General features: G+C 36.3%; 2 protein-coding genes across 5 annotated transcripts in view; one reads left to right on the forward strand and one right to left on the reverse strand.

The window, feature by feature from the left end:
* Nucleotides 1-6,198, forward strand: part of MIOS (meiosis regulator for oocyte development) — a 35,212-nt gene extending 29,014 nt beyond the window's left edge. For all 4 annotated transcript variants that reach the window (XM_059712398.1, XM_059712397.1, XM_059712396.1 and 1 more), the window contains 3 exons: nucleotides 888-1,092; nucleotides 4,785-4,914; nucleotides 5,965-6,198. In XM_059712398.1, coding sequence (XP_059568381.1) covers nucleotides 888-1,092; nucleotides 4,785-4,914; nucleotides 5,965-6,061 — 432 coding nt within the window. In that variant the 3' untranslated portion in view covers nucleotides 6,062-6,198. The remainder of the gene's footprint in view (nucleotides 1-887; nucleotides 1,093-4,784; nucleotides 4,915-5,964) is intronic.
* Nucleotides 6,199-22,638: 16,440 nt separating this feature from the next.
* On the reverse strand, nucleotides 22,639-26,235 carry RPA3 (replication protein A3). Its single transcript, XM_059712409.1, has 4 exons — nucleotides 25,871-26,235; nucleotides 24,426-24,500; nucleotides 23,506-23,614; nucleotides 22,639-23,004 (listed from the first exon to the last, which is right to left on the reverse strand). Exons 1-4 carry the CDS (start codon nucleotides 25,970-25,972, stop codon nucleotides 22,922-22,924), a joined length of 369 nt encoding a protein of 122 aa, XP_059568392.1. The 5' UTR covers nucleotides 25,973-26,235; the 3' UTR covers nucleotides 22,639-22,921.
* Between the last annotated feature and the right edge of the window lie 8 nt (nucleotides 26,236-26,243).

Genomic DNA, 26,243 nt, shown 5'->3' on the forward strand with positions numbered 1-26,243 from the left:
TCAGAATCTAAACTAATCTATGGTCTTATAAATTCCATTTATGTATGATTTTTTGGCACTATTTATATGTAATAAGGCAGGTTTTTTTTAACAGTATATATATATATATATATATAGCTGTAGGTCTGATTGATTGCACATGGAAATTTTAAATTTTTTCTTTTAGCATTAGCTTAAAAAACATGAATTATCTCATAAAGCACATGACATAAGATACACTAAGTTCAGACATTAAATATCAGGTATATCCTCAATGTGAGCACTGGATGGTGCTGTTCTCTTATTTTAGAAAGCTGAGAAATTAGTGCTGCTATTAAAACAACCTGAGTATTAGTAAAATGGCATTACGTAATAATACTTGTTACTGATCTGTATGATAAGTGTTAAGAACCTAGGAGTTCAATTTAAAGCAGAATGGATGGTTACTATTGCTATTATTTCATTACAGTATACTTAATTCCTTCCTACCTTAGGAAATGAGTGTTTTCTTCATAAGAAAATTTTGTACAAGAGATTATATCATGGAACTTTGGATCAGAAGTCATTTTTAATGTCTCTCAGTCCCTATTATTTCTAAAATATTGGAATTTAATGTGAACTCTAAAGTCATTATTATTTCTAAAATATTGGGATCTAATGTTGCCAAGTTTTTCTGTATACAGTGTAACAGTGGCATTAGGAGAATATAACTAAACAAAGGTAATAGAAAGTATTCAATGTAGTTGCTAAGTGGAAATCTTAAATAAGAGTTAGTCAAACTTAGCAGATAAAGTATTTTATAATTCAAAATAATGTTTAAAAATTATTTTAATTTGTTAGGATCAAACTTTGAATTTTTTATTTATAAAGTTTGCATTATACTTTAACTTCTTTTGTTTGTTTTCCAGGTGTTTGTGAGTTGCAATTTCTGTGGCAAGTCTATCTCCTACAGTTGTTCAACTGTGCCTCATCAGGGCAGAGGTTTTAGTCAGTATGGGGTCAGTGGCTCACCAACGAAATCTAAAGTCACAAGTTGCCCTGGCTGTCGAAAACCCCTCCCTCGATGTGCGCTTTGTCTCATTAATATGGGAACACCTGTTTCCAGCTGTCCTGGTATGACAATTCTCCAATATTCTCTTCTGAGCTGAAATTGTTCTTCCATAATTGATCTAATGTAAATAAAAGACATACTAGCTTGATTTTCTAAGAGCAAGCCACTTGCTGGCTTTTGTTCCCTATGGTTTATGAAATCTATGCATTAAAAGTAAAATCTATGCCCAGGATATCTCAGGTAATCTCACAAATTCTAGCCAATTTGAAGTGAAAAGAGCTTAAATATTAAGTAATGTTATTTCATTTTCTTGTCAGTCTTTCTAAGAGGGGTCTTCTCAACTAGTATATTTAAAAGTCAGTGTGCCCTCATCTACTAATAACTACCTTTTATGCATAAAGAGTTTTTGATAGTCTCAAAGCACTTGCACATTTCCTCTTATTTCATCTTCAGAATCTACCTGTGAAATACATAGAGAAAGTATTAATCTAAAAGTAAAATCTCTTTACTTGTAGGATTTAGTGCTGTTTCTGCAATATTTATCAGTTACCTAGCAAGTATTATATGTATGGTTAGAGATATTAGGATTGTTTTTTACTGCTATGGTAACATACAGAAAAAAAATTGAGAAGAGTAGATAATTGAATATAATGTACCCAGTGGCTAGAGATATTCCAGCTATTCATATAACTTGGTTATGATACTATGGCAAAAATTTCAATTAAAAACATTTTAATATTTGGCACACTGATATAATGAATAATGAGTAAAGAACTGGATATGCACCCTAACCGGTTTGGCTCAGTGGATAGAGCACCAGCCTACGGACCCAAGGGTCCCAGGTTCGATTCCGATCAAGGGCATGTACCTTGGTTGCAAGCACATCCTCAGTAGGGAGTGTGCAGGAGGCAGCTGATCGATGTTTCTCTCTCATCGATGTTTCTAACTCTCTATCCTTCTCCCTTCCTCTCTGTAAAACATCAATAAAATATATTTAAAAAAAAAAAAGAACTGGATATGTCAGAATGCCTGTTTTAGTTACAGCTCTGACATTCAGTGTGTAAAATCGAGAGTTATGTTAGCTCTTTTTTATATAAAGTGTTGGATGGGGAGATCCTTTATAGTTATGAAATTTTGTAATACTAGTCTGCAGCTGATTCATTTTAAGTAGTCTGCTTTATTGTTACATTAACATCTGTGAAAGAGATTTGCTGGTATCATTGGCTGAGTAATTATTTTTCAATTTATGCCTTTTTTAAACAAATAAAGGCACTATGTAACGTTTTCAAATGCACTTGTTTCGATTTAAATTTTAATCAAGGATTTTCATTTTATAATTGCATGTTCTTCACTTTTTTTATGGCCCCAATACTATATAAATAGAAAATAAAATGTACTGTGCACTGCAACACAGATAGAAATGTATATATCATGTACTGTGATAAATCAAACATCAATGCGTCTTCTACCCTACTTAAGATGACATTTCTACACTAGAGCCTTTGATTATTTCTCCCTGCCCAGTCTCACCTCTTTCCTCCTCCCTAGAGGTAACCACTATCCTAAATTGTGTTAATTCAATCTCTAGCATGTCTGTGTGGTTTTATCACATGTTTAGTTTTGTCTGTGTTTTAAATTCCGTACAAATGAATTATGGATTATATCCTTTGACTTGGCTTTTTTGCTCAACATTGGGGTTTGTTTGCTTATTGGTTTTTTAGTGTCTATTATGCTGATGAATGTAGCTATAGTTGGGTTTTTTTTCATTCCTGTTTCATATTCCGTTAATGACTATAGCACCATTTTTCCACTCAGCTTCTTATAGACACGTTGTTTGTTTCCAGATTTTTACTATTATGAACAATGCTGCTATGAACATTCCTGCATATGTCTTTGTTTAGCATGTACAAAGTTCCTCTGGTGTACTTACCTATAAGTAGAAGTGATAAATAATACTGTTTGCTAATGTTTTACTTAGGATTTTTATGTTCTGTTCAGGAGAGAGATTGGTCTTTAATCTTCCTTTCTTATATTATTTTTGCCTGATTCTGTTAGCAAAGTTACTAGTTTGCCAACTTCATAGAGTGCTTTGGGAGATTTCCTCTCTTTTCCTATTCTTTGACAGAGTTTGTATAGGTAAAAATTATGTGTTCCTTCAATGTTTAGTAAAACTCTCTTTTACAGGTATACCGGTTAATAATGCATTTTTTCATTTGATGGAGTTACACATATGTTGCTATATATGCGATTTGATATGTATGCTGTTTTGTTGTATTGACAGCAAGCTTCAAAACTTCCTATGTCAAATTTGCTGAAGGTGTTAACATTTTAGATATTTTTACACTTAAAAATGTCGAATTTCGTGCCCAAAAAAGAGCATTTATGGGAAATTTTAATTCATTATTTTGAAGAAAAGTGCTGCTGAAATTTATTGTATACTTCGGGAAGCTTATGGTGAACATGCTCCATCTCAAGATACTTGTGAACAATGGTTTAAATGCTTTAAAAGTGATGATTTCAATGTGAAAGATAATGTCCAGATCAACCGAAAAGTTTGAAGACCAAACTTTTGGATGAAGATGCGTGTCAAACTCAAAAACAACTTGCAGAAAGATTAAATGTTGCTCAGCAAACAATTTCCGAGCGTTTACAAGCAATGAGAAAGATTTTAACAGAAGGAAAATGGGTGCCACATCAACTGAAAAAAAGACAAATGGAAAACCGAAAAGTCATCAATAAAATGTTGCTTCAACAGCACGAAAGAAAGTCTTTTTTGCATAGAATTGTGACTGGCAATGAAAAGTGGATTTATTTTGAGAATCCTAAATGCACAAAATCATGGGTTAATCCAGGTCAACCATCAACATTGACTGCAAGGCTAACTCGCTTCAGAAAGAACACAATGCTCTGCGTTCGGTGGGATCAGGAAGGTGTGGTGTATTATGAGCCTCTAAAACCAGGTGAAACCGTTAATACTGATCGCTACCGACAACAAATAATCAATTTGAACCATGCTTTGATCGTGAAACGACCAGAATGTGCCAGAAGACACGGCAAAGTAATTTTGCTTTATGATGATGCACCATTACACACTTCAAAACCAGTTAAAGACACATTGAGAGATCTTGCCTGGGAAGTATTAACCCACCCACTGTATTCACCAGACCTTGCTCCTTCAGATTACCACTTGTTCCGATCGATGGCACACACACTTTCTGAGTAGCACTTCAAAACGTACGAAGAATTGGAAAATTGGGTCACTGAATGGTTTGTCTCAAAACAAGAAAAGTTCTCTTGGCACGGTATCCACAAATTATCTGAAAGATCAGGGAAATGTGTAGCTAGCAATGGACATTACTTGGAGTAAGCACTTTTTATGTTTCTCTTGAAATTATTGTGTTTTCTTTGATTGCAAAATCCGCATTATTAACCGGTACACCAGGTAAATTGGGCTTGGTGTTTTTCTTTGTGGGAAGATTTTAAGCTACCAGTTATTTCTCTAGAATTGTTAATTCAGATTGCTTCTTAGTGGGTTTGATACCTTATGTTTTTCAAATGTTTTATTAGCTATGAAAGATGTAAGGAAACTTCTGTTACTTAGTATCTTTTCAATATAACTAGATCCTAGCATTAAAATTATTATTTCAATATGATACATGATTTGTATTTTGACATAGCTTCTGAAATACCTTTTAAAAAAATTTGAATTAATATTGTGATATAGTTATTGAAGATCATTTTCTTTAACCCATAGGAGGATCCAAATCAGATGAAAAAGTAGACTTGAGCAAGGACAAGAAATTAGCTCAATTTAACAACTGGTTTACATGGTGTCACAATTGCAGGCATGGTGGGCATGCTGGACATATGCTTAGTTGGTTCAGGTAATAATCACATTACTTCTTTTTTTTTTTTTTAAATATATTTTATTGATTTTTCACAGAGAGGAAGGGAGAGAGATAGAGAGTTAGAAACATCGATGAGAGGGAAACATGGATCAGCTGCCTCCTGCACATCTCCTACTGGGGATGTGCACGCAACCCAGGTACATGCCCTTGACCGGAATAGAACCCGGGACCTCTCAGTCCACAGGCCGACGCTCTATCCACTGAGCCAAACCGGTTTCGGCACGTTACTTCTTTAATAGGCTTGGAGTTAGAGGAGATAAAGCCGATGGCCTTTTAAATACTCAGGTTTATACAGCTAAAGGATGAATTTGTTCTTTCCTGTCACCTGAGTTAACAAAGGGGGCATCAACATTTCTATTATTAGATATCCTTTGTAACCTTATACTATAAAATTAAACATATAATAAATAGTTTAAATATGATGTATGGGTTAAGTGTTTGAATAGCATTATTTTACTTTATTTGGGGAGAGGATATGTTTACAGTTTTTCACAGTTAACTGAAGATCCTACTATATATAATATGTAATTGAATTATAAATTAAATGAAAGATATCACTTATCTTCTAAATAAGCTTGTTATGTAGTAAGTACCTCATGCAATGGAGATTTTCAAGACCATATTTAATTTTTACACTGAGCAGTGCTAGTGGCCTTCCACTCTTCTATATTGCTATAGCTTTTACACTCACTTTGTCACACTGGCTTTAATTTAAACGAGCACATCCCTTCACCTTCATAACTGCAAATGGATCTTTTGTTGTATATTTAGAAAACAAAGCCATTCAAGTTTTTAGTAACTTTCTCCCCATGATCAGCATGGCATAAATTTCTAATTTAATGCTTTTAATGTGTTTTTGTCTTTGGATTTGAATTGCTATATTTTCCCAAGTGCCATTTTGAAAAATTGCATTATGGACATAGGTAGGTATATAGATAAAGAAATGTACATATGTACCTATGTATGTGTATATTTGTGAATATTAATAATTTACATTTTTAACTGTTATTTGATCTATTCTTTTAGGGACCATGCAGAGTGTCCTGTGTCTGCATGCACGTGTAAATGTATGCAGTTGGATACGACAGGGAATCTGGTGCCTGCAGAGACTGTCCAGCCATAAATGTTACAACCTACAGAAGAACCTTCAAGTGTGGAGCTTTCTAATAGATGACCTTCATAGCGCAAAAACATACCTCAGAACAAATCACTCATGACTTTCCTGTAATGGAAAAATAAATCATTCTATCAAATCAGCAATTTGATGTCTGGGTGATTTTGATGTGCTTCACAGAGACAGATGCTGCTGAAATGGATATCAGAGTGTTCATGAATTCTGTTGAGTAGGTTGAAAAAGTTCATTTTAGAACAACTTTCTAGGGTTTTGTTGAAATTATAAAAATGCAGAGTTTCTGGAATAACCAAGAACAGACCTTGAATCTATATCTTCCAAGCTAAAAGTAGATATCTTCCAGTAAAATTAGTACACTTTGAAAAGAGAATAACATGATCAATTCACTGACTTAGATGATAGTTTAAGCTCATCCATGCCTAGTTTCCTTTCAGATAAAATTACACGTTGGATTTTTACATTTAGAATTGTAGAATTGGAGAGCTTCTACCCTACACTGGAGAATAAATTTTATCATCTTAAATATGTAATTACCCCCTACCCCCAAGGAGTTTTTTTTCCTTGCACTTTCATTTTAAAGTAAGAAATCTTTTGGCACAGACCATTATTTTCTTCCTAGAAAAGCCAAAATTAAGACTGTTATCTTACAAATTTTCTCTTCTGAAGAGAAAAAATTGCATCATTTCAGGGGAGCATGTTATAAAATTTTCAGTTTTTGCTTATCAGTGTCCTGATTTGCCTTTAAAGATTTCTCTCCCTATTAATTCATCTTATGCTCATCATTTGGGAGCATTTAACTGAACACAAAGTCTGCAAGATTATATGTGATCAACCACTCAGCAATCTGTCAGTATGTCCTGCTCTCATATTCCCTCCTGTTTTAGAAGACTGTTTTTTCTAAGGTAAACTGGGAGATGTTGGGAGAAACAAGGTCACTTTGGAGACAATTTTACTTTACATGTACATTTCTAAAAGTAAGTATGTTTGGGCCAATTCAGGGCCTTTATTTTAAATTTATTTTTTCCTCTAATCACAGCTAGATGGAAGAGAAATATAAAGGAATTGTAGCTGCTTCTCTGTCATCTGAATATTCAAAGGACTGATCTGACTTTTATAATTGAAAGTGTATTCAAAAATAAAAAGAAAGTAACCCTAAAACTTAATTATTGTATGGGTTTCGGAGAAATACCTTGAATTTTAAGAGCTTTCATGTTAGCAGTTTTACCTGGTGAAACTAAGATCTATTAGATTAGTTTGAAGTGTGACCTAAATAATAAAAGTCGATTAAAATATCTTTTTACTTTTAGATATGATACAAAAGGCTCCTTTGTAGGGAAACATTGCATATCTGTCTCACCTAGATGATGATAATCTTTTAAAATGAGAGAACTGGGAATAATTCTAAATATATATACACATATGTATATGTATTTATATATATGTGTGTGTGTGTGTGTGTGTGTATATATATATATATATATATATATATATATATATATATATATTATTTTTTTTTTTTAAACTAAGATTCCTATTAAGGGGCCTTTTTCAGTCTTGAGTAAATCTTCCATATTTCATTTTACTAACACAATCTTTTTAAAAATTGCTTCAATTGCATTGTCCCTTTCAAATTTATTGTGTCCTAACTATGAAAAGTCAGCTTTAAATAATTCAGACTATCTTACATATTTCAACTTTTCGTAGCTCAAGTAAGATAAAATTATTGAATGTATATTTAGAATAGGGTTATATCTAATTTATAATTTTTGTAAATATAACAAAGTCTACTATATAAGTAATCTTGTTATATAGGGTGACATAAGATCATTTATGACTGTGTGTCAATTTCCTGATATTTTCTGCAAAGCCCAAATGTTCATACAAGATGCATCTTACGTTTGTTTTGGTATCAGTGTATGTGGACCATGAAAATAGATTTAAATTATTTTTCTGTTTTTATTACTAGGTCACTGATATTTGTATTTATAAATTCAACAAGATATTTTACCTAGATATGTTCAATAGACTTGTTTAATAAAAGTGTTTTTTAATTCAATAAATCTGGGTTATAGTCAATATGTCTAATCTAGAAATTATGATTCCTAAGAATAATTCAGGAAAATAATATCAACTTAATTTGATGACAGTTTTAATCTTGGAAGTAACTTTGTTTTTAGGCCCTGTTTTTCAGTTTAATATGCTTTTCAGGGTGATTATTCTTTAAAATCATCTATTCAAAACGTAATTTTCTGTTGTCAGTGCTACACATGGTAAGTATTATCAAGTTACAAAGAATATAGTTTTGCATTTAATTGCATGACTAAATTTAATTTCAGTCACTCATTTGACTATAAATATTAAAAGTATGGGCTTTGAAATTTAAATGATAATATTAGCCTTAATATTTTGGCCAAGTGACTTGACCGCTTTGAACTTCAATTTCCTCATATGTTAAAAGTAAGGTACAGAAATACCTAATTCATAGGGTGATGGGACTGTTAGGTGATGAAATAAACATGAAGTGCTTTATCCCTGTCACATAGTAAGTGCTCCATAAAATGTAATGATTAATAGTCGTAACTTTAATCTTTATTGGTTACTTGTATGTCAGTACTTTTTTTAATATATATTTTTATTTTCAGAGAGGAAGGAAGAGGGAGAGAGAGATAGAAACATTCATGATGAGAGAGAATCATGGATTGGCTGCCTCCTGCAAGTCCCCCACTGGGAATCGAGCCCACAACCCGGGCACGTGACCTTGACCGGAATCAAACCTGGGACCTTTCAGTTAGCAGGCTGACGCTCTATCCACTGAGCCAAACCAGCTAGGGCTATGTCAGTACTTTTTAACTGAATTCTCTCTATATAAAAGCCTAAGGGACTGTTTGGTAGCTATGACGTGCACTGACCTCCAGGGGGTAGATGCTCAATGCACAGGCATGGACGTGGAATGGATCAATGAATCTCAAAAGGAAGAGGGGAGGGGAGAGGGCAGGAAGAGATTAACCAAAGATCTTATATGCATACTAGAGGCCCGGTGCACAAAATTCGTGCATGGGTGGAGTCCCTAGGCCTGGCTGGCAATGGAAGCACGAGTGTCTGGCATGGAAGAGTAGGTCTCAGCTGACCTCTGGGCCCTGGGTAGCACCTGGGCCCCCGTTCACCCTCCTCCGCCTGAGTCATCAGGCCCCCGCCTGGCTCCCTCAGCACCTGGGAGCTGGTGGTCCCACCCCCTGCTGCCGCCACTGGTCGCCACCTGTGGGGCAATTGGGCCCTGCTCGCACTTGCCTTGGCCTGGCACTGCCTGCTCACCTGCTCCACCATCCCACTGCAATCCTGCTCCCGTCAGGGCCGCAGTGCCTCCACTGCTGCCCACTGCCAGCACTACGTCACCAACGCCCGCCATGTTCTGCGCCACTCCCTGGTGGTCAGCGCATGTCATAGCGAGCAGTCGAACTCCCAGTCGAGGGGACAATTTGCATATTAGGTTTTTATTATATGCTAGTAGAACTAAAGGCCCAGTGCACCGGTGAGGTCCCTCGGCCTGGCCTGTGGGGATCGGGTGGGGATTGGGCCAAAACCAGCAGTCTGACATACCCCAAGGGTCCCAGATTGCAAGAGGGCACAGGCCAGGCCAAGGGACCCCACCGATGCACAAATCCGTGCACCGGGCCTCTAGTATAATTTAAATAAAGGACCTACATTTGTCTCAGAAGTGGGAATTTCCCAAGAGTTTGTTTTTCCAAATCTGGATAAATTATGTTGTTTTTTTTTGGGGGGGGGGGGGTTGGAGATAGGACTAGCTACTTTTGTTTATCTTATATTTAGAATATTACTTTTTGCTTTTTGAAATCCTCTGAACAAGTACCTAGGAGTTTAATATGATATGAGTGAACCCAGGAATGAAAATTAAAATTTTGGCAAATCTGAACAGTTGACCAGTAACTTTTTAAAACTGGAGGTTTTCATATCCCTATTCAACTCTTAAATCCTGGTCTTAATGGTAGAAGTATCCACTATTATCTCTGTAATCTTTCCTTTCAGTCATTCTATTACACTTGATGTTCACTTAAGTTAACATGTTGGGGAGATAATGGTAATAAAAAAGGAAGTACACTGAGATTTGTTCTCCCTTGGGATAGCCGTAGTTAAAGCAAGTGGGCACTAATTAGTTGTACATGCCTAACAGTCGCTGAGATAAAAGCATCGGAGAGGTGGGTGAGACGTGGACATGTTAGCTCAGCATTCTCATATTCATATTGAGTACTTGTGACCCACACGACCATGGCAGAGATGGGGTTTAGAATTTAGTTAAATATTGTCCAGTTTGATTCAAAGTACATTTTACTCAACTTATCCTATATAATAAAAGGGTAATATGCAAATTGACCAAACAGCACAACGACTGGTCGCTATGACGCACACTGACCACCAGAGGGCAGGCGCTCAATGGAGGAGCTGCCCCCTGGTGGTCAGTGTACTCCCACAGGGGGAGCACTGCTCAGCCAGAAGCTGGGCTCACTGCTGGCAAGCACAGCAGCGGTAGCAGGAGCCTTTCCTGTCTCTGCAGCAGTGCTAAGGATGTCTGACTGACAGCTTAGGTTCGAGTGGGCCTAAGCCGTCAGCCGGACATCCCCCGAGGGCTCCTGGACTGCGAGAGGGTACAGGCCGGGCTGAGGGACACCCTCCCCTCCCCCAGCCCCAAGTGCACAAATCTTGTACACCGGGTCTCTAGTTTCTAATAATTTAATAAGTTACTTATGTTTAAGCAGTGAATTCTGAACATGCATGAATGTCCAAGCATTTAGCAAACCTCTATTTGCATCCTAGGGGGCCTGACAGTTAAAAATTACAATTTCAAGGACTGATGAAATCATAGTTGCCCTGGAGGAGACGTATGTCTAATGGAAGAGGTTCATAAGCATAGTTTTCATCTGACTCAAATCTGTCCATAATAATATAATTAACTGAAATAGTATCATTTTAGCATCTTGTCTCTGCAGGCCAAAATTTTTTAATTTTAGACTTTAAAAAATTATTTTCTAATTAGAAATAATTTGAGGAAGTAGATGCTGTCCATATATTTTTCAAAAATGTAATTTTCTTGTTGATCTATTAAGAGTGCAGTGTTTCGAAATGCTCTGTTAAAATGGTAACTTTAGGATTAAAGGATAATTTATGTAATGTCAGATATAGCAGCAATAATAGTAATTCAGTGATATAGTCTTTCATCATTCAATTTATGAAAAACATGTTGCCTTAACATAATTTCATAACTTGAAATCCAGATATAGAAATCTAATTAGTTGGGCTCTTAAACTATAAAGTCAAAGACAGGGTAGTCTGGAAGAGCATTTAAAGGGATTAATGTCTCATGAAACAGGCATTTTTATAAGAATTCATGCAAATTTGGGTCTTACATATTTTTATTTAGAGAGTATTAGCTCCACTTATACATGGATACTTATGTGGGGAATGGGTATATGCAAGAAAGCCTGGAGCTTGAAGTAGCAAATGTGAAAATCCATGTTTATTCAGATTTCTATCACCTTGCAGCCCCATATTCTGCTGATAACCATTTAAAGCAGTTGCCACTCTCAAACATGGTAAAACAAAATACCCTTTTTAGAAGCAAGTAATTTGATAACTGATTATTTCATAATAAAAATTTGGTACAAAGTTCCTGTGCTACATAATTATGTAAAAAATTTTTCTCTTGTCAATTTGGAAATTTGTATACATTAAGCAGGTATCCTTAATATTTATACAATAAGGGTGTGTATCTTTACATAAATGTTTCCCTAATAGATGAAGATGTATAAGTTATGGAGCAAAATATTCAGCAACTTGATAAATATGGGAGCAGTATAGGGTGTCCCAAAAAATGTATGCACATTTTGAATAGTTATTAATTCCAATGGGTTAAACCTGAAAAGAAAGAAACATCAATTGAGATAGCAACTGTTAAAGTGTGTGTACATTGCTTTGGGACACCCTGTATCACTTGCAAAAATAATGCACTTTCTCTTCTGACCTTTTCCCTCTAGTTCTCAAAAATGGAATATAGAGTTAGTTGTGATTCTTAGGACAAATTACCATTTCCTTTAAAGACAGGTTTCTGAAATACATTGAATTCTTGTTGAAAAGGTAATTCAGTGAATAAGATGCCGCTGGCTTCCACAGAGAATATTCCTCTAGGCAGGACACATTATTTTCCCCTGGAAGGATCAGACACAAATGGGAGATAACTAATCTGGGACAGATTCTCGAAGTCATTTGGACTACTTACTCTTTTGGTGACATTGTTGGCTTAATTCGGTAAACGAATAATTTTTAGGTCTATTTAATTGTGTTATCTCTGTCTTCAGAAAATGTTACAGGAAATTAGAGACTATGCCTGTTTCTTCTGGGGACCTGAGAAATTAAGAACATGTATTATCCTTGCTAGTAAAACATACCCTGTGGGGGAAAATTAGCCTGAAAGTTGTCCAGTAACTTGCCAAGTTTGCTTCTTTTACTTCTCTATTCTTTTAAAGTTCACTCCCAATATGTGGAATTCTACAGATTTCTAAGTAACTTTTGAAATATGCTAGCCTTTGAATGGTGTATATTTGCTCAAGCAGAGACATCTGAGCAGGGTGAAAATGAGTTCTCATAGAACTAAATTGCCAAGCATATGTGATGGAACTGTAGGAAAAAAGAGCATAACTTTAATCTTCAAAGACGCTTAAAAATAGCTCCACCATTATGCACGAGGCCTGACAATTGACATTTCTCATTTTGGCAGCATTCACCTACGGCCCCCTATCAGCAACTGAACACATTCATCTTTGGGATAAATGATTAATGAACTGCCCATCATTTCCACTCCTTTCATAGCAAATGGTGGAGGCTTCAGTTGATCATATTGCAGCCATCAGCATCATTACTGAAATTGATTCTGCCACTAGAAGGTTGTGCGAGGGCAGTCTATTAGCATTTAAATAAAAGAATTAAGTTATGGCATTAAAAATAACACAAAATAATCTCCTCTGAGTCACTCCTGGTAAGGTTATGTTTTTTCTTGTTGGCCAGCATCAGAAAGCCTTAAGTTGAGGAAGGAAGTATGGAAGGCATGGGAGTGAAGTTATTGTTTTTCTACAACCTACTAAGATGTTCAAACTTCCCAGTCTCTTTATTAATCACTGTCATGTTAGCATGAAATGTAAATTTATGAACTTGTGCAACTTGCAAGCAATGGTGAAAATGAAGTCGCCAAATTATTGCCTTTAGAGAAACAGTAAAAGGGTAGAGTTAGACATTTTTTGAAAGGCCAGAATTAATCCTACTGGAGAGCAGTTAGATTCTCAGTGTTAGAAGATCTTGATTGACAAATGATACTCAGATACATTGAAATAAAAGTTCTCATTCAGCAAGATGTGAGAGTGAGGTAATAACATCATCATTTAGATGTCTTGGCGATATGGGCTGCATTTCTCAAGCAGATGGCAAAGAATGAGAGCTACACAGGCCTACAAAAAAAAGTGGCAGATTATAATTTTGTGAAGTGATACACCCCAGGAAAATGATGGCATTTAGAACGTCTGTTTCAGCATCTCTCCCTGCTCCTGGGATTCCATTCTGGGGGTTCTCAACATGACTGCACTTAAACTCCCTCCTCATCCACTTTTGCTTCCAGCATGGCATGTTTTGTCCGCCCCCCTTACATTTTCTGTTACTGTTTCTGTCTCAGCTCCCTCAGAATTTCCTGGGACCAGCTGTTTTATCTACCTCTGAAGAGACAGCCACCTGAACTACATCCTGCTGGTCACGCGATTGTTTTCTTTAGAGCTGACTGGTAATGCGATGAAATGGAGCATCCTAGGTTTTTCTCTATACAGCTGCTTCTGCCTTGTATTTGGTTAAGATTCTTTCCAGATTCTGGTAGTGAAGTTGTTAATGATGATATTGCCAATTTTCATCTCTTCCTGGTTTGCATATACTTTAAGCTAGAAAAGGCTGCTTTGAGGACGGCTACAGAGAACATTTTTACCCAACTATGATTGGTGTAGGTAAGTGAGACCTGTATTTTGAAACGTGGGCAGAATATGGTTATGGTAAAAGGAAACACTGCAAGGATATGAAAAACAAAAAAACAACAAAACACCACACATGGAAGCAAGAGCTCTACAAGTAGATCAATAACAAACTTCCTTTATGTGTTAAAATTATTTTCAGTTATGAAAGGAGCAGGTTAGGTCAAGGTGTGCTTGATCTGGTGGGAGCACCTTCCTTACCCGGACACAGGCGCTTATCAATTACCCACTTCCCCTCAGAACCCTTGGCAGCGGAGTATTCCAGCCAGCAAAGACCAACTGGTCGACATTCAGCTCTTTGCTGACCACTGACTTGGAAAGTGACTTATGAAATATTTAACATCACGAATTGTTAGAACTGGAAGAAAACTTCAGGTTCGTTTAGGGCGGTGGCTATGGAATAAACTTGAATTAGATGTCAGGTTTCTTGACTGAAGTTTAGTGCTCTTCTGTTTCCTTGACAGATAAGCAGGACCAGATTAACGTTCCCTTGTTAGTACAATGTATAAAATATGAATTTTCAATGATTTTTAAAGCTAGTGTTTTTTTGTTTTTGTTTTTGTTTTTAAAAATACATTTTATTGATTTTTTACAGAGACGAAGGGAGAGGGATAGAGAGTTAGAAACATCGACCAGCTGCCTCCTGCACACCCCCTACTGGGGATGAGCCTGCAATGAAGGCACATGCCCCTGACCGGAATCGAACCTGGGACCTTTCAGTCCTCAGGCCGACGCTCTATCCACTGAGCCAAACCGGTTAGGGCTAAAGCTAGTGTTTTATTATAAAAATAATGCAGGGTTATGCTAAAAAAAATCAAAAGTTAACAAAGTGTATAAAATGCAAGTAAATGCCTCAGACCTTTGCTTCATTAAATCCCCTCCACCCAACTCTATGTTCTACTTCCCAAAATTCCAATCTTCACTTCCCACGGGAAACTGTCTTAAAGTCCATATGCATCTGTCTGTCTGTCAATATTTGCCTTTCTGTTTTTGCATGGTTAAGGTCATATTATATAAATTCTCCTTGATTTTTTCCCTCACCTAAAATATGTATCTTGTAGAGTTTTCCTCCTTAGCCCATATACACCTACTTTAAAAAACAAAACAAAAAACACTGAATGGTATGTTATAATATGTGTATATCCTCCCATTGATAGAGATTTAGGGTGCTTTTACCAACAATGCTGCAGTGAGCATCTTTGCATGTACATCCTTGGGTACTTGTGAGTAAGCATATCAGTCAGATAAATTATAAAGGGGGAACTGTGGAGTTAAAAGTTGCAGTGGTTCCCTCCTTATCTGCAGTTTTACTTTCTATGGTTTCAGTTACCCACTGTCAACCCTGATGGCTTGATGATCCAGGATCACTAGAAGCACATGGTCCTCCTCCTGACGTATCATCAGCCAATAGTAGCCTAGCGCTACGTCTCAGTGGCTGAGTCTCTTGCCTTACTTCATCTCATCATGTAGAATTTTATCATCTCTTATCCATCACAAGAGGAAGGATGAGTACAGTGCATTAAGATACTTAGAGAGCGAGAGAGACTACATTCACATAGCTTTTATCACAATATATTGTGATAATTGTTTTATTTAATATTAGTTATTGTTAATCTCTTACTGCACATAATTTATATATTAAACTTTATCATAGGTATGTATTGTAGGAATCTCTGTTGTAATAATCATGCATGTGTGTGGCAACCTTCTAGGGGTTACTTATATGAAAATGTATCCTGAAGTAGTTTGAATTTGGTATGCTCTGGCCACTTCTCACTGAAATGTGTGGGTTGCCTTGCCCCAGTAGCTCATTTAGTTGGAGCATCACCCTGATACACCAAGGTTGTGGGTTCGATCCCCGGTCTGGGCACATACAAGAAACAACTAATGAATGTATAAATAAGTGGAACAACAAATCAATGTTTTGCAATCTCTCTCTCTCTCTCTCTCTCTCTCTCTCTCTCTCTCTCATCAATCAGTCAATCAATCAATAAATAAAATGTGTGGGTTAAAATGAACAGTAATACTTTCATCTGTGTGCTGAATCCAGCTAATAGAATTACCAGTTTTCAGGTTGTAATATATCACATATAATTGTAGCATATTGTTACAATTATATATGTAGTATATTCACATTTAATATATAATACATAATATTGTATAAATTTGTACCTTTTGTTATACACTATTATTGTGCAGTGTATATTGTAATATATCCAAGGCCTATCTGCATAAAACTTATTTTCTTGGGTGCATTCTTAAATATTATGGAAATTAATAAATTCATATCTTAGTAACAGTTTTCATAGCCCATAAACACTTAAATATTTGCACCTAAAATTTCCCTTCAGTGCTTTAGAAGTTTCTCCTCAATAAGTTTTTCCTGTCTATGAAATAGTTTTTTCACTTTAGCATACATCGCTTTTTCATTTTGAAGTCTGTAATCTTCATTACATAACCTGCAAGCTATGTATGTGTGAGCTAATCCACTCTCCCCTCTGCTGGAAGAGGGGGTGTTTTTCCCGTGCCACCATGGAATTTGCTTTGCAACAATTATTGCTATTTGTAACCAGATCTTGTGATCACAAGCCACGTGAAGCTGTGTTTAGAATCTGTTGAGAACATAGAAGGCAGTATAACTGTTTCTAAATGACATTGACTTAATGACTTTAAGTCATAAAAATTTTTAAAGTTCAAGTGCATCAATTCAAATCATTCATATCTGACATGTATTTTAGATAATTCCCTGTGTTCTGTTGCTGCAAATGGCTGCCTTTATGCATCACATTACCCAACCCCTGCAGTTTCCTAACCTCATTTCCAATGAGATAATTTATCAGATGATTTATCTCTCGATCTTATTTTTTAAATTATTGGAAGCCAAATGTCATGTACTCCAGATTGTTTAGGGAATCAGACCTGGAAGCATATGGTGCCTTATAATCCTTTCAAGCTTTGATTAAAGAATCATCAAACACATTACATAGATGTATATGTAACAAGTATCTTTTACCAATTATTGTAGATGAATTTACAAATATTTCTTTGGCCTATTTTCCCTTTAAACAAGTGCTGAAAGAATCAACTTGAGTCATAGATTAAACAGGGAAGCATTATTTTTTGTGTACATTATCTGTGGTATAGTTTTTGAGTCCAATATACTGATAATGCATTTTCCCTGAATTATTTCCCTAAAATATATTCTTAAATTTTCACCTCATATAGGTTTAGCTTGTAAAATAGAAGGGAAAGGAAGAAAAGCAACACAGAACATATTTTATTCATCTTGAAATGTTATTTGAAAGTTTTTCTTAAGAAGGGATAAAGCAGGTAAAGACTAGTGCCAATTTTAGCAGATTAAGGTTCCTGTGACAAGGTCAGTAATCAACTGACTGTCCCATTCTACCTCCACTGGTAACTCAAGTCTACATTTGGAAAAGTCACATTTTATGAATTTCTGATGAGAAAACGGAAAGGATAAAAGCCTTTGCAGCTGTCTTGAATTCTTCTTATTTTTTTGGAAATAAGTAGGGTGGAAATAAATATATCTCATCTTCAGTTATTTACGTGCCTTAATCATAACTACTGAGAGCGAGGGAAGTCGTTGAGCGGGTCAATTCTAGGTCAGCAGGTTCCAAGGAAGCAGCAGCCTACAAACACCCTGGTTTGGAAGCAATGATTTCTACTTCCTTGCTCTTCCTTGGTCTACAGGATGTTCACCTGGAAAACATTTAGTCATGTTTGGGGAGATTCCAAAATGACGTAGCCCCTGGTCCAGTCTGCCTCTCATAAAAGGTCAAATACATGACCAACTAACGGCATAACATTTCTGAGCCATATGGAAGAAATAATTGACTCAATAGGGTCCTCATCACTTAAAAGAATAGATGCATCTCTTAAAGAGAAATGTTTTCTCTCACGAAGCCCAATGTTTAGCTTCTCAAAAGCTAAAGAAAAATGTAACGTTTAAATGACATGTGACAGTTTCTGATTTTCTGTAGGGTAATGCTACATTTATTTGATGCAGTATGGCTTTAAATAATTGAATAGGAAGTGGAGTTGAATCAATGAAAATTAGTGTTAACATCTAAATAAGATTTATTTAAAAATACATCTCTATAGTAAAATAATATTAAATTATCTAGCTTTTTAATTAGTGATTATTCAGTTGAAGAATATCTTCTTGCTCATTATCTTTAAACATTCAGGTGATATGATACTACGGTTTTTCAATGAAACCATTCATTTAAAACTACTATCTATAATAATAAAAGCAGAATGTGCTAATTAGACCAGACAGCCAAACGACCTTCCGGATGTCCTTCCAGATATCCTTCCGGATAACCTTCTGGACGAAGCCAGGGCTGTGAGGGCTGAGGCAAGCGGCTGGGGCTGCTAGGGCCAAGCCCCTTGCAAAAATTTTGTGCATTGGGCCTCTAGTTATTAAATAAACCTTAACACAACATTTTATGGTGATTCTTTTTTTTTTTTTTTTTTTTTGGTGAGAGATTCTTAATGGCCAAAATAATTGGCTTAACTTTCCTTGGTTATAGTTCAAATGCCTGTGAAAAACAGTCTTTTAAAAAGAGGGGCTAATTAAGTCTCAGTGTCATCTATGGCATTACCCAGAACTATTAAGAAACTCATATATTTTTCTTTCTCCCAACTTATACTAGTTTTTTGAGAACTGTTACAAAGTTTCATCATGAATATCACATTCTATGGAATCCACAGAGATTGTTGTTCTTTACCTGCTCACCTACAAAAATAATCATGTTGAAAGCTTTTTTTTCATATGTGAAAGCCACTATTTTCAGTCAAAATATCTAAGAACATGAGGAAATGCTACAGAATATCATGTCCTGCTGTTGACGTTCTGTAACATGTAAAGAAGAAACAATGGCGTGCTAACAAGTTTCATCCTCACTGTCAAGATGAAGATATTACACTATAAACTGTTCATAGTCTACACCTCTGGTCTTAATTAGCCAGCTCAAAACCCTAAGCTGTAGGTCAAATGGGGTCATGAAGAACATAGTGGCTTACCTCAAACCAACATCACAATTAGAAAGTAACTTAAAACATATGCTTTATGAGTATTCTAGATTTAACATTACCTTTATAGGAAGAATAACTTGTGGTACCAGGATTATTATTTTCCTTTCAGCAACAGATCAGAATAAAATTCCATGTGAATTAAATAAAGAAGAGAACCAAATTGAAGTTTCACTAAATAGAGCCTCCAGAATTTGGTTGTTCTTAAGGTGGATTTCTTCAAAACTTTAGAGTAATTAAATGTTAAATCTGAGTTGAGACATCTGTAGACACTATGCTAAACTTCCATAGATTGCGATTTTCAGAAGCAGAGACTTTGTTTATATGTATCTCTAATAATTAGCCCAGGACCTGACACAAAATGTTTGAGTGTCTTCATATATGTTAAATTAACACCTTAAAAGACATCTTGAAATTTGATAAATTTAGTAATAATACTAGTTTATCAAAGAACATACCCAATGAAGAGATGCTCTCAGTTATTTTAATGTTGTCTTTGTCAGATGAAAATAAAAATTATCATTTGAAGAACATCTCTAAAATTACTACTGAAGACAACCATTTGTAGTTCATCATCTGTCACATTAGATTCTGTGTGATATTGCTTTTAGAATATAATATTAGGGAAAGGCTTGATTGTTCTAATGAATTTAAGGCTATTAAAATTCTATGGCCTATTCTTGTTCTTTCTTTCTCCTAGCTTCCCAAGAACACGTGGAGCTAAATTTAATGTCTTATTATATTTCCTATTGAGTGTTTTTGTCAGTTGTCATCTCCTTTTTCATTTACCTTTTCATTTTCATAGCCTAATCCTTTTCATAAATGTGATATATGTTACGAATGACAGTGTTTTACCCTCATCCTTATTTCCAATGGTTATTTCAGCTTTCTGCATTATTGGCTACTCTTTGAAACTCTCCTTCCTTGCCTGTCATGATATTCTTTCAGTCAACAAATACCTATTGAGTGCTTACTAGGTATCAGGCGCCATTGAGTTTCTCCTGGCTCAGTCACTCTCCCACTGCTGTTTGTAAGTGTGCAGACCCCCCTTTCATCCCCCAGTTCTATGATTTTCTCTCCTTCTGCTGTCCCTTGATTTGGAAATACAATACCTCCCTTGAAATGCTTGGGGCCAGACTTGCTTCTGAATTCAGAATTTTTGGATTTTAGAAAGGTCATAGATCTACCCTATGTTATGTAATAGCCTCCCCTGAAGAGCCCTACCCTCTAATCAAATACGTTATTTCTTCAGTGAAGCATCAGAATTTACAGTAAGTGATATAAAGACTATAAGTAGCCCCATTACATTCTTACATTCTTAGTCAGGTTTTGTTGCCAAATGAAGTTTTGTCCCAAATTTGGGAAAAAGCTTTTTGGTTTCAGCTTTTGAAAGTGTAGAGAAGGAATTGGTAGATCTTAAAATATTTTAGGCATGGTGTTTCTCAAATCTCTATCTGGTCCTATATTTCCAATGCCTTTTGCACATCTTCACTAAAGGGCCTATCAACTACATAATTTGTATTGAAGTGAATTTATTGCCTCCTCACAAATTGACCTCATCCTTTGTTCTTATTCTAAGCTCCTTCTATCAATCACTGTGTCCCATGAATCCAATATAATTTACCCTGAACTCCTTGCCTCTTATTCTTTGCCACTTTACATGTTATGGTCAAACTTTCATTCCCTCTCCTCTCTGCCTTGACTGGATAGATTTTTAACTACAAGTTCTTTATAAGGACCTCTCCTTAGTGGAGAAGACTAATGAAAGAACGGGCTAGCTTAATTAGGAAACATTTGGCACAAAATTAGGGAACATTTTGCAACTATTAAAAAGGATGAGATGGCTCCATATGTCAATTGCCAAAACATATTAAAGGAGAAATACATGTTGCTGAACAATATATTGAGATGCTATAGAACAATTTATCTATGTAGAAAAAGTTCTGGAAAGCACATCTATAGCAGTGTCCCTGGGAAGACACTAGGAACTTTACTTTCTGACTTTTCTAGTGTTTAAACAAAAGAAAGCTGAAAAAAGGTTATCAGTAAGTTAAGCGTGATAAGGTGTAAAGAAAGGAATGTAACATTAAGTACCTAATTCTGCTTGCCTAAATTAGGGAAAGCTTAGATAATGTTTTCCTTTGGGCATAGAAATAGACATTCCAGTCTGAGCAAATAGCAAGTTCAGTAGCACCCAGATCCTAAAGGGTCTATAGTGGGTTCCAGGAATGGCAACTGGTATGGGAGGGTGGTTTCAAGGGAGTAGAATTTGAGACTGAGGTGGGCATAGTCAGATTGCAGTGCCTCAAGTATTAATTAGAAATATAGACCTGACTTAGTCAGTGGAGACTCTTTGGAGGTTATTAGCTTTTTTAAAATACACTTTTCATTTTGGAGCAATTTTAGATTTACAGAGAAGTTGCCAAGAAAGTAGAGAGATCTTGTATAACCCCTCACCATTTGTCTACCTTCATGTTATCTCACATTACCATGGTGCATTTGTCAAAACTATGAAACCAACACTGGTATATTATCATTAACAAACTCCAGATTATTCAGTTCTTTTTCTGTTCAAGGAGCCTATCCAGGATCCCCCATCATACTTTGTTGTCATGTTTCCTTAGTCTTTTCTATGTGAGTTTGTTTTCATGACCTCAACAGTTTTGGGAGGTAGTGATTAGTTTGTAGAATGTCCCTCAATTTGTCTGTCTATGTTTTCTCATGATTTGACTGGTGTTGAGGGTTTTTTGGGGAAAAAAAAAAAAGTAAGAGGTGAAGTGCCTTTCTTATCACATCATATTAGAGGGCACATGATGTCCATGTCTTCATTTATGTTCACCTTGATCACTGTTAAGGTAGTATTGGCCAGGTTCCTCCATTGTAAGCTTCCCAGAAAGTTTTCCTCTTCTCACACTTGTCTGGTCTTTATTTATTTTAATGATTTTTAGAGGGAGAGACACCTATACATTGATGAGAAACATTGATCAGCTGCTTCCTGCATGTCCCCTACTAGGATCGAGCCTACATCCTGGGCATGTGCAAAAGACGTATGATTCTATTTATATGAAATGTCCAGAATAGGCAAATCTATAGTGATGTGTTAGGTGTGTGTATGGGGGATGGAGGAACTGGGCTATAATAGTAAATGGTATAGGTTTTCTTTTGGGGATCATGAAAATGCTCTAAAATTGATGGTGATGATTGTACAACTCTGCGAATATACTAAAAGCCACTGAACTGTACACTTGAAATACGTGAATTGTATGTGAATTATATCTTAATAAAATTCTTATCAGAAAGCCAAGGAACACATGGCAGAGCAACTATACTCATTCAAATTACACTCTTTCAAGCTAAAGTGACGGACCGTACAGCTATTAAATTCCAAGTTTGTGCCTGAATACCTGCCTAAAAAATAATAACACGACCAATAGTAAGTACCATTTAAATTTTTATTAATAAAACAGAAAACAAACGTCAGACAACTGCTGTGTTACTCTTTGATCTGACCATATGCCAGATAAGTGATTCTTTATGAGGAGGTAGGCAAGAACTGTCAATATACCAGTTCCATTAAAAATGGCATACTGGAATATCTAATAAAGTTAGGAAATGAAATTACAAAGAGAACAAATTAAATATTAAAAGTAACAAGAATCTATCCCTCAAATATCAGGGATCTCCTTTAACAGTCTTCAATGCAGCTCATTTGCAATTGAGATCAATCATATTGCATAACCCCCAAAGGAAAAAACTGAGGGAACTCATGGATAATTTTCACAGCTTCATTGTATAGTCCAAGATCTGAAAAAAACATTTTAGCAAACATTTAATCTACAGTGGAAAGTTGTGATATCAACTACTATCTAAACATTTCTACCTCTTTCTCTTTTACCTCCCTTTTAACTGTCAACTTATTTTCCCAATCCATCTTCTAAAACAGATTTGGATCATCATATTTATTTAACTGTGGCTCCAAAAAATGAAAGACATGGGGGATAGGAGATCATCCATTGAATTGTTGTGTTTTAGGTCTTATACATTATTTGATGGCTTTAATTCATATATTTAAAACAAAACAAAAGAGATTAACATTATTTTTGTTTGGCTTAAAAAAATTATTTCCACAAATATTAAAATTTACTGAGTTTCTTACAAATACACACACTACTTAGAAGCAGGGGTAAATGTCCTCCCATTTTCGAGATCAGAAAATTCTACAGAAATTGAAAATGTAGCAGGACTGAGACTAAAGAATAAAATTTGTTTTTCTCCTAAATACATGAGACTAAATGCTTTATTTACCAAAAGGATGGTTATCTTCTTTAAACTGGACATAAGATGAGCACATAATGGTTGCCTTGGCTGTTACTCTTCCAACTACTTCCACGATTCCAGAGATTTCTTCATCAAGCTAACAACACAAAGAACAAAATACCAACTTCATGTTATCACATTTTCAGATGAGAATTAACTCGGAAAATTATCTTTCATTTCATGTATCAAAATAATTAAAAATTTACCAATGCCAAAAGCGAAGTGCAACCTGTTAAAAAATGTTTTGAGTACTTGCTGTCAGCATGTCACAACTCCTGTTAACCTTTAGCTATAGCTCTAGGCCCAAAGATACAGCTGAACATTTAAGTTGAAGACAAAATCACTTAAAGATACTGAAAGTGTCCAGCAGTTTTGTAAGGAGTAATTTGTTCAAAAAGACCAACGAAAGGAACCTTCTATTACCTATTATCTTGCACAGTATATTCTGTATACATGAACCATACAGCATATGCATTTGTCTTAATATAAGACAAAGAAAATGTAAATATAAAATATAAAGACAAATTAAGTGACAATTGAAAATATATGTAAACAAAAATAGAAAACAGGATTTAAAAAAATATCATATTCATGTTTCCTTAAGGAAGAAAAGTGATTTAAACAAAAGATTTACCTTACATGATTTTATGGTCTTTCAAAAGACATGAGAATTCTCACCTAGCATTTAAGGGATGTATTAAAAAAATCATGGAGTCCAAATAATCATTGGTTAGACATGTAAAGGGAAATAGAATGTAATACAAGGACAAAAATGGACGTTTACAGCCAGGGAAGTTTTACAAGCTGATCCTTTATACATCCACTCCAAGAACCAAAAATATCAGCAACAACCCAAAACAAGATGTAGAATTAACTCTAATATGCACAGAATTAATACTTGAACGTACAGGCTCCATCAACTCAATGGTTGCACTTTTCCCTTCTCCATCTGAAAGAATAAACATTTTTCCAGTGGGATGAATCTAAAAAAGAAATACACAATGAAAAAAATAAATCCGACATAAACAAAACCTTTAACATCTCATTAAAATAAAAATATTAATTTGACAAAAGATGGGTAGGTTGACCCAAACTTTTGTAATAGTACATGTGTGCAAAGCAATTGTTTTCTGACGTTTATTTGGTTCAAATTATAATCTTGTGTCACTGTATCCATTCAAACGACCCGTTCTATTTCAATTTCCAGATGAACACCTTTTTTAGTACAAATATGTCCTGTATTTTTATTTGCTATATCACACAAACCTATGCTAAGAACTAAATGGAGTTCATACTATCTAAAAATGAACTCTGCTGGGACCCATGATTTAAATAGTACATATTCCATTGAGGGTGTGTTTTAAAAATCAGGCATGATTTAGTAAAGAGAATCAGTTGTCAAAAGATCTGGGTTCTAGTCTTGTGAGACAGCTGCAAAGTGTGCAGTCAGGTCTGTTTTGAGTGCTAGCTTTACTACTTGATGTGGTCTTGAGCATTTTTTGTTTGAATCTTTTTAATCATTTTCTTTTAATCTTTATTAAAGTATTACATGGGTTCTCTTTTTCCCCCATTAGCCTTTTCCGTCCCCCCCCACCCCCTCTTTCAGGCCCTCACCATCCCATTGTCTGTGTCCACGGGTTATGCATACATGCATACAAGTTCACTGGTTGATCTACACTACTCCTACCAAATTTCCCTACCTGTGAAGTCAGAATAACACCTATTTCAAAAAGAGGTTGTGTGGCTGATATTACTAAGCCTTTATATAATATTCGCTTTCGTTCAGCTTTCTAACCTGGTTCACCGATTCTGAGGGGCCTGTTTCGCACCAGGAGGAGGAAGGGGCTGCACTCTAACAGACAGCTATGGGATCTGCAAGGGGCAATCTAGGAATGTTTTGAGAAGTGATTTCAAGGAAAAACGAGGTTTGAGAAGGAGAATTGCAGAAGAGGAGAAAACAAGAAAATCAGACTAGCCGTCAAGTCTGGCTAAACTAAAATATCAAGAAAGTAGATGTGGGAGTCAAGTCTACCATTTCTTTTACGTAAACACAAACAGAACCAGGGTGGGGGCGCTAGAACTTAGAAGGGAGCGCATTCGCAAACGCTGCTATTCCGCGCCATAAAAGAGGCGCCAAAATGGGGCTGCAATAGCTAAAAAGCGCGCAAAAATAAAGCAACCGGGAGCGCAGTGATGTCAAGGATTTCTATCTGTCCTCCTTCACCCTCCATTACCCGTCCTAAGGCCGCCTCCAGGCAGTTAAGGGGTCCCTTCCCCTCCCGCCACCCCACCCCCCACGCTCCACCCACCCCCCACGGACTATGACCAGGGAGCCCGGCCGGCGAGCGCGCACCTTTTCCAGCCTCCCTACGAAGCAGACGGGCCGGTCGATGGACTGGGCTAGCATGCTGGCGTTGATACGCGACTTGGGCAACTCCATCACCTCCACCATCATTGCGGACGGAGATCGGCGGCCGGCGGGAAACCAGCGGCGCAGTCTAACAGCCGCTCGCGGGCGTCTATGGGGCAGAGTTCCCCGGCACCAATCGGCGGAGACCAGCCCTCTCGCTCCACCAATCAAACGCGCAGAAATCTCGGCCGGCCTCACGGTCTCCACCAAAGGGAAAGCGAAAGGAGGGACGCGAACGGAAGTGGGGGGATCTGCTGCTTAGTGACGCGCGGCGTCCCGGAAGTGGCCCCGGTCCACGTGGGCGAGGGCATGGAGG

The sequence above is a fragment of the Myotis daubentonii genome, chromosome 10 (genome assembly GCF_963259705.1).
Source record: "Myotis daubentonii chromosome 10, mMyoDau2.1, whole genome shotgun sequence".
Taxonomy (NCBI): Eukaryota; Metazoa; Chordata; class Mammalia; order Chiroptera; family Vespertilionidae; genus Myotis; species Myotis daubentonii.